Here is a 14,939-nt window from a genome sequence, read left to right as displayed (position 1 = left end):
TCCATGCTGGAATGGCTTAGATGGGTATATTATATATACATATATGGTGCCAAGAAATGAAGCACTCAGTATACTCTGTAAAGTGGTTGGTATTAGTAAGGGCATCCAGCTGTAGAAACCTTGCCAAAATAGACAATGGAGACCAACACAGGCTAAACCAGATCCTGTCAAACAAACCAACCCATGCCAGCATGGAACATGGACATTAAATAATGATTATCATCATGATATTTGAGTATGTTGTGTGTGTGTGTGTGTGTATGGATAAATAGCTAGCCAGATAGACAGACAGATAATTAGACAGATAGATAGATAGAATATTAGACAGACAGATAGATAGATAGATAAACTTTTAGAGAAACCTTGACAGATCAGATAGGAGCCTGGTGCAGCCTCCTGGCTTGCCAGTCCTCAGGCAAACTGTCCAACCCATGCCAGCATGGAAAGTGGACGTTAAACGATGATGATGATGATGGTGGTGGTGATGATGATGATAGACAGATAGACAAATATTTTCTGTTGATGAACAACATTGCTTTATCTCTCTGTGGGGTTAGCATTAGTCAACTGCACACATTGATGGGTTTAAAATAATGAAATAAAATGGTAGTTAGAGTATATGAAGGTGTTGGATGCTTTGATTAGTCATATAGATAGTGATGTTGATGATGTCCATTTATTTTGATGGGTTTCAGCAGGAAGTTCTGCTTTATTCTTAAGCATATGCACAGCAATGCGGTTGGGCATACAACTGGTTGCATATCTGCTCATCTTGTTGATAACATTTGCCCTTTTCATCAACATCAGAGGTGGGGCTTCTTTGAGGCTGGTTAGCAGAAGCAGTGACATATACCAGTAAGTTGAGTGGAGTTCATGTTTGAATCTTTTATTTATGATATGGTTGGAGATTGGTAGATGTCTTATTTCTAGCATAGGGAGATAAGATAGCTTTTTTTTCTATCACTACTCTAACATGATAAAAGATCCCTGTCTCCAACTGCCAACTCTATAGAGGCAACGTCTCTGAAACCCCTTTTACTTATATTTTCAAATAACTGTTATAGCCTTTAGTTATAGTTAATACCTAACTGGGCTCACATCTCTTTTTCTCATAAGTATAAATATGAATCTCCTAGAGTCTATTCTGCTATTTTCTTTCTCAAGTCCTTCTCTTTTACTTGTTTCAGTCATTTGACTGCGGCCATGCTGGAGCACCGCCTTTAGTCGAGCAAATCGACCCCAGGACTTATTCTTTGTAAGCTTAGTACTTATTCTATCTGTCGCTTTTTGCCGAACTGCTAAGTTACGGGGATGTAAACACACCAGCATCGGTTGTCAAATGATGGTGGGGGGACAAACACAAACACACATACATATATATATATACGACGGGTTTCTTTCAGTTTCCGTCTACCAAATCCACTCACAAGGCTTTGGTCGGCCCGAGGCTATACTAGAAGACACTTGCCCAAGGTGCCACGCAGTGGGACTGAACCCGGAACCATGTGGGTTGGTAAGCAAGCTACTTACCACACAGACACTCCTGTGCCTTCGTAAAGATTTCGTTTATACTTCTTGCACTGAAGAGTACAGTGATATATAATTAATTTAATTAATTCAATTCAACTATGAATTTGCATGATTTTTATGTCTCTGTACGAAACGATTGCTTGCATGAATTAAAATTCTTTTGTACATTTTAACTTTTCTTCTCCATATATATATATATACACACACACACACACACACACATACATATATATATATATATACACATATATAGATATATACACATATATACACATATACATATATATATACACATATATACACATATACATATATACACATATACATATATACACACACACATATATATACACACACACATATATATACACACACACATATATATACACACACACATATATATACACACACACATATATATACACACACACATATATATATATATATATATATATATATATATATATATATATATATACACACATATATATATAGATATACACACACACACACATATATGTCTTTACTACCCTGTTGATGGTAAATTATATGCTTTTAACATATTGAATCTCTAGATTTTTTTTGTCTAGGCCATGTTTTTTTCCCTTTCCTTCTTCCCTTTGTTTATATTATATGCTCTTGTTTTTATTCTGATGAAACTCCGTTGCCTTAATTAGAATGCCTGATGAAGATGTAGAAATTTATTCTTGCATTTATTTATAGACAGCATTTTGGTAACTGATCGGAAACGGCTGTAAGATATGTTGCATCACCTGTTTTGTTATGTCATGCTTTGTTTTAAAAAATAAGCTACAAATGTGGTCCAATTGATGTGTTTGTTAATCTGAGGTTTTCTCTATTTTCTGATTATATATATATATATATATATATATATATATATATATATAGGTGCAGGAGTGGCTATGTGATAAGAGGGTTACTTCCAACCATATGGAACCATGATCAGTCCCACTGCATGGTACCTTGGGCAAGAGTCTTTTACTCTAGCCTTGGGCTGACCAAAGCTTTGAGTGGATTCGGTAGATAGAAACTGAAAGAAGCCCATCATATATATATGATGATTATATATATATAAAATAAAGATTCTGTTGTATTAGTTATTTAAATTGAGGCATCATGCTAGATCGGTATAATCTGCACACCCAAACAATATTAATTGCATACTAAGACTCTGTGCAGGAGTGTTTTGTACCTGATATACTTGCCATGTGTGCAGTCAATTAATTGACACCTATACATCTTTGTTTGTTACTCATTTATAAATATATATGCATTTGTGTGTCTGTCATCGTCTCCCCACCATTGCTTGACAACCGATGTTGGTGTGTTTACATACCCGTAACCTAGCAGTTTGGCAAAAGAGACTGATAGAATAAGTACTAAGCTTACAACGAATAAGTCCTAGAGTCGATTTATTCAACTAAAAGGCGGTGTTCCAGCATGGCCGCAGTCAAATGACTGTACTTTCCCTAATAACTTCTAGAATCATATCCCTTTAAATACTTGACATAATTCTCATGTGTTTCTATTGTTCTTTGCTTTGCTGCTATTTCGATTTTCTTGTGGTGAAGCTAGCCATTTCTTCTATTCCTTGTTTGTGATGTGCCCATCCTTTCCTGCCCCCATCACCAATACCGGAAATCCCTTCTCTCGTGCCAGAAATCTCTTATACCAAAAGCTCCCAAAAGGCTTTGCCTCACTTCCGCACCAGAAGACCTACATAGCTCCCTCCCTTCCAAACCATCTTCCTCTCACCTCCTCCCTCCTTCTCTCTCTCTCTGTGGCTGGTGCAAAGTCCCTTCCACACCTAGGGTAAGTAGACAAGGCCATTAGAGCAAAGAAACTGGCCTGAAAGAATAGGGGTAATGGGGAACTGTATCCGATAGCCAGAAGGGAAGCTAGGAGACCGGTATATCTAGCCAAGAGAGAAGCAGAAAAGAAGAAGTTTGCCTATGTTCAGTGTAGTGAGGATCAAAGAACTGAAGTATTTCGGATTGCAAGACAGTGTGTGAAATAAAATTGTAATGTCATAGGAGAGAAATGTGTCTGCATGGATGATGGTGCACTTGCTTTTAATGATTCTGCAAAGAAAGAGGCTTGGAGATACCATTATAAAAGACTGCTGATCGTAGAGAATGAATGGAGGGAGGAGAGTCTGCCAAATGTTGACCCAATTGAGGGACCAGCTACCCGAATCAACAGTACTCTGGTAGATAAAGCAATTGAGGATATGAAGACAGGGAAAGCTCCCTGACCCATCAGGAATCACTGCTGAGATGTTTAAAATATCTGGCAGTGTGGGTTATGGTCTAGTCACCCATATTGTAAATCAGGTGGTTCACGAACGAGTCATACCCAATGACTGATGTAGCAGCACCATAGTCAACTGCTACAAAGGTAAAGGTGATGTCTTAGATAGAAATAATTACAGAAGTATCAAGTTGTTGGATCAGGTGATAAAAGTTACAAAAAGAGAGAGAGTTGTAGTCCAACTAATTAGGGAGAGAGTTAGTCTAGATGAGATGCAGTTTGGTTTTGTGCCAGGTAGAAGCACCACTGATGCAATATTACTGGTAAAGCAACCAAACCAAAGATAAACCTCTGTACTAGGCTTTTGTTGACTTGGAGAAAGATTTTGACAGAGTCCCCCGATTCCTTATCTGGTGGTCAATGCAGAAACTATGGCTAGACGAGTGGTTGGTGAGAGCCATACAAGCCTTGTACAGGTGAGAGTGGGCAGAATTGAGGGTACAAGTAGGGGTTCACCAAGGATTGGTGCTCAGCCCTCTCATGTTCATCATAGTCCTCCAGGCAATAACAGAGAAATTCAAGACAGACTTCCCCTGGGAGCTCCTCTATGCTGATGACCTTGCTCTTATAGCTGAATCATACCTGAACTAGAGAAGTTTCAGGTATGAAAGCAAGGTCTAGAATCAAAGGGCCTTAGAGTTAACCAAGCAAAAACCAAAGTTATAGTAAGTAGGAAGGCAGACAAATCATAAATCCCTTCAGATAGATGGCCCTGCTCAATTTGTAGAAAAGGTGTAGGTAGAAATTCCATAAGATGCAACCAGTGTAAGCTTTGGACACATAAAAGGTGCAGCAACATCAGAGGAAGGTTAACAGGAAAACTAACTTTTGTATGTGGAAGGTGCACAGGTACAATGTGCTGTGCTTGAGAAGACCTGTCAAACCAAATGCATCCATGCTGGTGGCATATAAAGAACATCTTTTGAATATTGGGCCTCACAAAGGCAAAGTGGCTGAGTACCTTTCAAGTATTGGGCCTTACAGAGGCAATGACCAAGACCTTTGGCATTATGTCGTGCTTGAAAAGAAGAGCCATCAAGCTGATGAAAATTGCAGTTGTGGCAGATACCGGTGTCACGCAAAAGGCACCTGCGCTGGTGGCATGTAAAAGAACCCATTACACCCTCAGAGTGGTTGATGTTAGGAAGGGCATCCAGCTGTAGAAAACCATGCCAAATCAGACTAGAGTCTGGTGCAGCCTTCCAGTGTGCCAGCCCAGTCAAACCATCCAACCCATGCCAGCATGGATAACAGACATTAAATGATGATGATGATGATGATATACATGTGAGAGAGAGAGAGAGATTGAAAAGGTTGGTGAGGATAGGGAAAAGCACTGGTATGTATTGTTTAAGGTTAATAGAAGAAATACTGTAGGCTAATGGAAAGAATAGTTTTGAAAGCAATACCGAACATGTGGAACAAGCCACAGTCATTAACAATGATTAAGCTTTTATTTTTAAAAATGGACAGAATTACAACTGAGGGAGCAGAGGGAGGGGAAATGACTTTATTAGGATTATAGAATTAACTAAAATACTAAATCACATTTGACATCCTGCTCTTCCTGACACATCACTGCCTTACTGTAGCAATTTAGGCACAAGAGAAAATATGCAATTAAATCATTCTTAGTACTTAACCATTTCTTGTAATAACAATAACCATCTGGTGTGATTTTTGTTGGTTTTTTTCAGAAAGAAAAGGATAGGTTCAGACAGTGTAGCTTATGTAATTTTTATTTTGGGTTTTGGTTAAAAAAAATGTTTCAAAAATTCTAAAAATGTCAATTAGGGCAGGATAAATTATCTGCTTCCCCCTCTTCTGTTGTAGATTGGTTGCTATTAATGTTTAGTGCAAGACAAAATGGTTCTGCTGTTAAAGAATGGTCCTGATTATAAGAGCAAACCTTGAGATGTTCAGAGAGAGGGTTAGAACCATTAAATTCCCATCGTTTTACTGGAGTAAACGCTGGACTGAAGTTCCATTTCTGAAAAGACAGAAAGAAACAATTTCAATTGTAAAGACAAGGGAAAAAAATATATTCCTTTACATATTTATCATTATTTTAAAAGCATGTTATACTATTGACTATATAATTGTAAGTTCAATAATCCAACATCAATTGCATTGCATTTCTAAACAAAGCAAGAATTTCTGCTTACTCAGTGACTCTGACAAACTGATCTAACAAATTCCAATCCTGATGGAAATGCACTGAGCAGAAACAACAAAATACAGAATTCTTACTCTTTTTCTGATTTGTAAAACCATAACATTTGAAGGTAAACCAGACAGGCAGATGTGTGAGTGAGTGCACATGAGTGTACTTGAGTGTATGTGTGTGTGCATGTGAGTGTGTGTGTGTGTGAACTGTGTACACATATTGTAAAAAATATAGTTTGATAACTGATTTTATCATGTAAAACACCGCAGTACAGAATAAGCACTCATGGAGAGTCTCTTAGAGCAAAATGTGTATATATGTGAGAGAGGGAGAGAGAGGGAGTCTGTAGTTACTTCTGCCTCAGTTTCACAATAGCATCTAGAAACTTGGATGCATCAATATTTAGTGTAGTTTGTGATAATTGTTGAAGCAAAAGACAAGACGGTGGCATCTAATGAATGTGTGACATCACTATATTATCTGCTCCCTCACCACCCTTACGCCATAAAAACAATAGCATAAATTTCATATTGTATCTGCAAGCATGTACGTTGTAGAGTTCCAAAAATTACACAAACTGAAAAGTGCTTCAGTGATACAGATCTTGCTTCAAACTTAATGATTTTTCTGTGAGAAACAACACACACATATCCTATTTACTTCTTTACACGCATATACTATTTAACTTTTTCAAGCTAAAATACTATATCTGTAGTGATCTGTATATAAAATAATCCCATAGAGTGAAATTGCCATTCTTGTTTAGCAATTTTAGATTTAGGTTTGTTACTCTAAAATTTTTTCACATCAAATATAAGAATAAACTTACCTTATAAGCAATTTTCCAGTGACCTTCCCCAGTGGTTTCATCAATTTTCTTTTGCCAAATTAAAGTCACAAGACCACGAGTTTCTAACAGACTTGAACAGACGTCTCTCAGATATTTACTGCTCGCAGCTAAGTTACATAAACTAAAACTGTCAAGATTTTGCAGTATTTGTTGCAACAGTTCATATGGCAATGCTGTTAGGAAGTCACAATCCGGTTGTTGTATTTCTTCTTTCTTTTGGTCAACATTAACAACACGCACCATAGAATCATACTGGCTGGACGTAACAATTTCAGGAGTCACTTCTCGAGACTTCGGAAGAGTCTTCCCTTGGGATTTTTTCTTACATTCACAATGCATTGTAAGAGGTGCTGATGGTTGAATTTCATGTACAGATTTTGAAGCATTTTCCTCGCAGTTCCATGAAGTTTTTACTCCAAAACTTTCCACTAAACTACTATGGATAATTTTATAGTTTACCTGATCGGGATAAAACCGGCAAAAGGAAAATGTACACCCACTGTGAGCAAGTGGACATCGTTGCTCAAGCCAACCATTTAACCCACAGTGGATATCATCGTGGACATTTTTATAGTGCCAAGCATATTCATCACGACGGAATTCTTGAGCACAGAGGAATGTAAACATAGACCTGGGTTTCGGTTGATACCGTGTCATGCATTCAATGTTCAAAGAAACACCAAGTAGTTCATTTAATTTCACAGTCTGGACTGATTTTGAGGAACTGCCATCTTCAGTCATCAGCTCACAGTTAGGAGCTTGGCATGCCATCCCAGCCACTTCTTCTGAATCCATTTCATTGATATGGACATTAGCTATTTCATGGATGTTCATATTCTGCTGAGAGTTAATTGACTTTTCATTCGTTGTTTGAGCTGAATAATGGCAACATTTATTAAGGCATTCTGATTCTTGACAGTGGCTCTTTGAAGAATTTATATCAGGCAATTCCATGGCAATATTGGATTGAGAATTCTTACAATGGGAACATATTATTGGATAATCTAGTCCTAATTGAGTACATTTTTGTGAATTATCTAAACTTTTTGATTTTGTTTGAGTATTTAATTTAATTTTCCTGTTTACAACTTGGTCAGAGCGTTCCTCTGGTGAAGTTGGTGAATTTTGTTGATCAGTAGTACGGAAAAGTTTGCTGCAAACACTACGCTGTAGTCCTGGTGGAGATTTTGCATTTTCCCATGGCCCATCACTATCATCGTCAGAAACTGTCTGTGAAGTACCAGCTGAATTCAAGTTGTCAGAGTCAAAGGAACTACTGTGGTGTAAAAAGGGAGCAGCTGGGTGGCGCTGGGTAAGAGAATTCCTAAGTATGTGACGCGTCCTTCGAGGGGCCTTTCGGGTTTCGATTAACATTCGTTGATCTCGAAGAGCAAGTGCTACATCAAGTTGCCGGGAACGAAGGTGACGGTTTTCCAGAGGCAAAGGTGCTTTCACCCCATTTTCTGTTGAATGCATGGGCCAGCGATTCCATTCAAAGGAACAAAATATCACACTAGCTGGACAGACTTCAAGATGTCTTCCAAGAGCTGCTCGATGCATGATTATGGGGCAGCCATAATTTACATTGATACAAGGCACTCGTTCAAAGGAACAGAGCAGATTATGCTCTGGTCCTTTGCATTCATGATAAACTGCACCACAGCTATTTTCACAGCTTGTGACAGGGCAACAGCGCATTTGGCCATCTGGAGTGGTATAATTTCCATCTTCACCTTCGGTACAAGAACTATTGTAACAATCATGGCAATGGGCATGCACCTGTTGCAGCTCCAATAACTTCCAGCTTTCACAATCTTCTTCATCATCATCATTTATCTGAAAAATGATTCATAGAAAAAAGGAAAAATAAATAAAAAGTTAACAAATCTGACAAACTTATTTACAGCAGATTCAATAGTATAACTATAAATTTTAAATATTTTTCTGCTGTTATAACTACAAATGTTCTATTACTATTACCACAACTACAACAACACCCTTACTTGAGACAAAAATGATGAATAAAGTGTTCAATGGCAGACAAATAATATCTAGTTTCTGAGCTTAAAACAGCTGACATTGTTTCAGTATTATGGGAGTGGACACTCAATTGATCCAAGAAGTATTAATTCTTAAGTTTGGTCAAAGTGGGTACAGGTGTGATTAGGATGTTCATTTAAGAACTACACAGTTTCGGGCTCAATCCTACAGCAGGATACCTTGAGCCAGTGTCTTATGCCAGAGCTTTGGATTAACAAAGTCTTGTGAGTGAAAATTTGTAGACAGAAACTGTGTTAGAAGCCCATTAGGTAGACTGCACCTACTCTTAAGTGATAGACCTAATACACTGCCTAAGCCATAACAACAACAAAAGAAAGAATGAAATGAAATTTTCTGTCGCATTTACTTTCAAATGTACTTAGTTTTGCTTCAATAACATCATTCGCTTTACAAGTGCAACAGTATATCAGGAGTAAATTAATATGGATGATGATAGTGCATCAGTATGGTTCCCTTTTCAACAAATTAGCAAAACATAAAACATATTTCGTAACATAAAGCATATTTCTTCACTTACTAGATTAAAATATTTGGGCATTTCTAAATTCTTGTCGGTTCCTTTTGCAGGAATCTGTAAAATAGAAGAGAAATGTTTTATTAACCATTTAAACCATTGGTTCAACATCTATGATGGGTCATTATGAAAACTATAATTTAGAAGCATGAGTAAAAATCTAGAACAGCCTTCTCCAACAATTTTTGTGACTCAATTATATTTAGTGTGCATGAAGGGCATCCAGCTGTAGAAACTCTGCCAAATTAGATTGGAGCCTGGTGTTGCCATCCGGTTTCACCAGTCCTCAGTCAAATCGTCCAACCCATGCTAGCATGGAAAGCGGACGTTAAACGATGATGATGATGATGATGATGATTTGTATCCAGCTTCATTTCAATAGGAGAGCAAACCATTACAAATGCAGTATAAATATAAATACTGTAAATATAAACTTTAAGGATGAAGTTAATAGTAAAAAATATATAATTAATTTTAAAATCACTGTTATGTTTAATACAGTTGCTTTTATAAAACTTTTCTTCTATTCCTTTGTAATTATTATATCACAGGAGCAATTTTGGAATATATGTATGTGGGAGAGAAACAAGAGAATTTAGAACTTCGAAAAAAATAGTTTATTTGGGGAACATAAAGAGATATGTGCCACAAAGTGAAATGAAATTCTATATGTAGTTGTGTGTAGTATTGAATTGAACAAGATACAGAATGGTATAAAGGTTGCTAGTTAATCAGTAGCACGTTGATATAGTTCCAGCTAGTTGTCAGTCTTGAATTACCAAAGAACTTGGTGAACAATTGTTATTCTGTAGTAGAATGATGTTGGACAGATTGACTTGAGGAGACAGTGTTAAGATGATACGAAGGGACAAGCAGTAGAGTACAGATAGGATTTAGAAGAAAGAAAGAAGTCAAGACAGTCTGGAGAATTGGGGGAAGACATTTCGCTCAGCAATGTCGGTACAGGTTGGACATTAATTGATGCAGACAATTTAGCATGTCCCAAAAATCAATCATCTGCACCAACAAAGAAGAGTGCGACACAAAAAAAAAAAAGAGTTGCAGACAATGAATTAAAAATTTAAACAATGATTAACATAGTTTTTAGTGCTGAATTTTTGATTCAAATGTTTTGTGGAGAGTATTTACTAAAATTTCATGAAAATCAAAGAAAATGCCAAGAATGATTTAAAGAAATGTAGTTGAGTTATTAGCAGAGAGAAACACATCCAGCTGTGAAATTCAATAGCAAATAATAGAATAGTGAGAAATAAAGTATATGGTCTGCATTAACAGCAACTGATAAATGGGAGAGTTTGACATGTTGAATTGTGTTAATGAGTGCTGAATCTTACCCTCCACCTGAGAGTGAAAAAGAAAGACAAAAATTTTTTTTTTTCCTCACTCTGGGCAAAGGCAAGGCTTAAAATGATAGATTCTACACTTCCTACAGTATTTCAAATTATCAAACTCTTCTAAACTTAATAGGCAATAAAAACAAACCTCCCACTTGTTTTCAAGTGCAGTAATAATCCCCCAGTCTATCAGACAACAAAAAGCCTGGACAGATTTTATGTAGAGAACTGGAAACAAAAGACACTGGTTGAATGAACTTTTTGTTTACAACAACTGCACGACATATCCACAAGCCTGGACATGCTTTTGTGACAGACGACTGTCAGAAAGCCATTATTTGCAAAGCAAGTTAACTTCTCAACCACACAAACATGCTTGCACCTATATATATATATATATATATATATATACATACAATATATTTATATATATATATATATATATACATACAATATATTTATATATATATATATATATATACATACAATATATTTATATATATATATATATATATATATATATACATACAATATATTTATATATATATATATATATATATATATATACATACAATATATTTATATATATATATATATATATATATATATACATACAATATATTTATATATATATATATATATATATCATCATCATCATCATCATCATCATCATCATCATCATCGTTTAACGTCCGCTTTCCATGCTAGCATGGGTTGGACGATTTGACTGAGGACTGGTGAAACCGGATGGCAACACCAGGCTCCAGTCTGATTTGGCAGAGTTTCTACAGCTGGATGCCCTTCCTAACGCCAACCACTCAGAGAGTGTAGTGGGTGCTTTTACGTGTCACCCGCACGAAAACGGCCACGCTCGAAATGGTGTCTTTTATGTGCCACCCGCACAAGCCAGTCCAGGGGCACTGGCAACGATCTCGCTCGAAAATCCTACAGGAGCCAGTCAGGCGGTACTGGCAACGGCCACGCTCAAAATGGTGCATCTCATGTGCCAACCGCACAAGAACCAGTCCAGGGGCACTGGCAACGATCTTACTTGGCTTGCCGGGTCTTCTCACGCACAGCCCATTTCCAAAGGTCTCGGTCCGTAGTCATCGCCTCGGTGAGGCCCAATGTACGAAGGTCTTGCCTCACCACCTCAGCCCAGGTCTTCCTGGGCCTACCTCTTCCACGGGTTCCCTCAACTGTTAGGGTGTGGCACTTTTTCACGCAGCTATCCTCCTCCATTCTCACCACATGTCCATACCAGCGCAATCGTCTCTCTTGCACGCCACAACTGATGCTTCTAATGTTCAGCTTTTCTCTCAAGATACTTACACTCTGACGGGTATTCACATTGACATTACACATCCAACGGAGCATACTGGCTTCATTCCTTGCGAGCTTACGTATGTCCTCAGCAGTTACAGCCCATGTTTCACTGCCATGTAGCATGGTTGTTCGTACGCATGCGTCATACAGTCTGCCTTTTACTCTGAGTGAGAGTCCCTTTGTCGCCAGCAGGGGTAAGAGCTCTCTAAACTTTGCCCAGGCTATTCTTATTCTAGCAGCTACACTTTCAGCGCACCCACCCCCACTACTAACTTGGTCGCCCAGATAGCGGAAGCTATCGACTACCTCTAGTTTTTCACCCTGGAATGAGATAGAAGTTGTTTCCTGTTTGTTTGCAGTCTTTATTGCACCTGAACATCTGCCACAAACAAAAACTAACTTGCTAGTTAACCTGCCTTTGATATTGCTGCACCTCTTATGTGTCCATAGCTTGCACCGGGTACATCTTATAGAGTTACTACCTACTCCTTTTCTACATACTGAGCAGGGCCATCTACCTGAAGGGGTTTGTGTTTTATCTACCTTCCTACTTATTAGGATTTTGGTTTTAGCTAGGTTGACTCTAAGGCCCTTCAATTCTAGACCTTGCTTCCACACCTGAAACTTCTCCTCTAGTTCTGATAGTGACTCCGCAATTAGGGCAAGGTCATCAGCATAGAGGAGCTCCCAGGGGCAACCTGTCTTGAACTCCTCTGTGATTGCCTGGAGGACTATGGTAAATAATAGGGGGCTGAGGACGGAACCTTGGTGGACCCCTACCTCTACCCGGAATTCATTGCTGTACTCATTTCCAACCCTCACCTTACTGGCAGCATCTCTGTACATGGCTCACACAGCTCTCACTAACCATTCTTCTATCCCAAGTTTCCTCATTGACCACCAGATAAGGGATCGGGGGACCCTGTCAAAGGCTTTCTCCATGTCAACGAAAGCCAGGTACAGAGGTTTATCCTTAGCTAGGTATTTCTCTTGCAACTGTCTCACTAGAAATAAGGCATCAGTAGTGCTTTTACCTGGCACGAACCCAAACTGCATCTCATCTAAATTGATTCGCTCCCTAATTAGTTGGGCTATGACCCTCTCTGTAACTTTCATAACCTGATCTAACAGCTTGATGCCTCTGTAATTATTTGTATCTAAAGCGTCCCCTTTACCTTTGTAGCAGTTGACTATGATGCTGCTACACCAGTCATAGGGTATGACTCCTTCGTGTATCACCTGGTTCGTAATACGGGTGACTAGGCTATAGCCAACACTGCCAGATATTTTGAGCATCTCTGCAGTGATTCCTGATGGGCCGGGGGCTTTCCCGGTCTTCATACTCTTAATTGCTTTATCTACCCTGGTACTATCAACTCGGATAGCTGGTCCCTCTATTGGGTCGACATAAGGCAGGCTCTCTTTCTCCCATTCATTCTCTTTATTAAGCAATCTATCGTAGTGGCATCTCCAGACCTCTTTCTTTGCATCCTCATTTAATGCAAGCGTACCATCATCCATGCGAACACATTTCTCTCCTACAACATCACTATTCTCTCTCCTACACTGTCTTGCAACACGAAATACCTCGAGTCTTTGGTCCTCACGGCGCAGAACATTGGCAAATCTTTCCTTATCTGCTTCCCCTCTGGCTAAATAAACCTGTCGCCTAGCCTCCCTTCTGGCACATTGGTACAATTCCCTGCTACCACCGTTCTTCCAGTCCTTCCAAGCCTGTTTCTTTTGTCTAATAGCCCTGTCTACCTCCTTGTTCCACCACCACGTTACTCTGGGTTGGGAGGGGACCTTACACCACCCACAAATCTGGTCGGTGGCTTTCAACAGGTTGTCCCGCAGAAATCTCCAATTGTCTTCCACGTTGTATGATGCTATATCCCCTTCTATTTCGTTAAATGCTTCAAGTAACTTGTCTCTAAGTCTCTGTCCGTTTGCAGGGTCTTTAAGCTTCCACACCCTTCTTCTCCAAGCCTGTCTAATTCTGGGCACCCATTTTGCCTTGATCCCAAAGTCGCTAACTACTAATCTATGTTGTGGGGTACATTCTTCGCCAGGGTAGGTTTTGGCATTTATAAGCCGCCCTCTTTCCCTATTTCTGGCGAGGATGTAGTCGATTTGGCTAGAGTGTCTGCCGGAGCGGTAGGTGACTAGGTGACTGGCAGGTTTCCTGAAGTTGGTATTGCAGACCATAAGATTGGTTGCATCACAGAACTCCAGCAGTCTGGTTCCCTCCTCGTTGCGGGAACCGAAGCCATAGCCTCCATGTATGCCATGGAAGCCCCCAGCACGACGTCCGACATGACCGTTGAAGTCTCCAGCCACAAAGAGAAGGTCCCTGTCACTCGTCGACGAGGTAGTTTGCAAGAGGGTGTCATAGAATTGGTCTTTCAGACCATCTGGTAGCCCAGGTTGAGGTGCATAGGCTGAGATGACAGTAGCTAATCTATGATGAAGCACTAGTCTGATCTTAAGTACTCTGTCACTTACTCTAACGACCTCGATTACCTTATCCACCCATTTCTCCGCTAGAAGTATTCCTACGCCCCCGACCCCGTCAGTGTTCCCTGCCCAGAAAATCTTGTACCTGTGTTCTTTGCCTGTGAGGAACCTTGCAGAACCTCCTCTCCATCTTACTTCCTGGATGCAGCACATATCTACGCATCTCCGTTCAAGCATCTCAACAATTTCACCAGATCTACCTTTCAGCGTGCCGACGTTGAGAGTGCCAATCCTAACAGTATGGGTGTTGGGGGTGTGGGCCTGTAGCCTGGGAAGGGGAAAAGCAGT

At 39.2% G+C, this 14,939-nt stretch overlaps 1 protein-coding gene across 2 annotated transcripts in view; it reads right to left on the bottom strand.

The window, feature by feature from the left end:
• Positions 1-5,097: 5,097 nt before the first annotated feature.
• The window catches only part of LOC106869600 (F-box only protein 30), a 26,748-nt gene continuing 16,906 nt past the window's right edge, over positions 5,098-14,939 (bottom strand). For both annotated transcript variants that reach the window (XM_014915404.3, XM_089347968.1), the window contains exons 2-4: positions 9,457-9,510; positions 6,858-8,714; positions 5,098-5,851 (exon numbers count right to left, since the gene is read on the bottom strand). In XM_014915404.3, coding sequence (XP_014770890.1) covers positions 5,648-5,851; positions 6,858-8,714; positions 9,457-9,477 — 2,082 coding nt within the window. In that variant the 5' untranslated portion in view covers positions 9,478-9,510 and the 3' untranslated portion in view covers positions 5,098-5,647. The remainder of the gene's footprint in view (positions 5,852-6,857; positions 8,715-9,456; positions 9,511-14,939) is intronic.

Source organism: Octopus bimaculoides, chromosome 2 (assembly GCF_046866305.1).
Source record: "Octopus bimaculoides isolate indiv1 chromosome 2, ASM4686630v1, whole genome shotgun sequence".
NCBI classification, from domain to species: Eukaryota; Metazoa; Mollusca; class Cephalopoda; order Octopoda; family Octopodidae; genus Octopus; species Octopus bimaculoides.
Note: the sequence above shows the minus strand (reverse complement) of the source record. Positions and strands in the feature narration are given on the sequence as shown.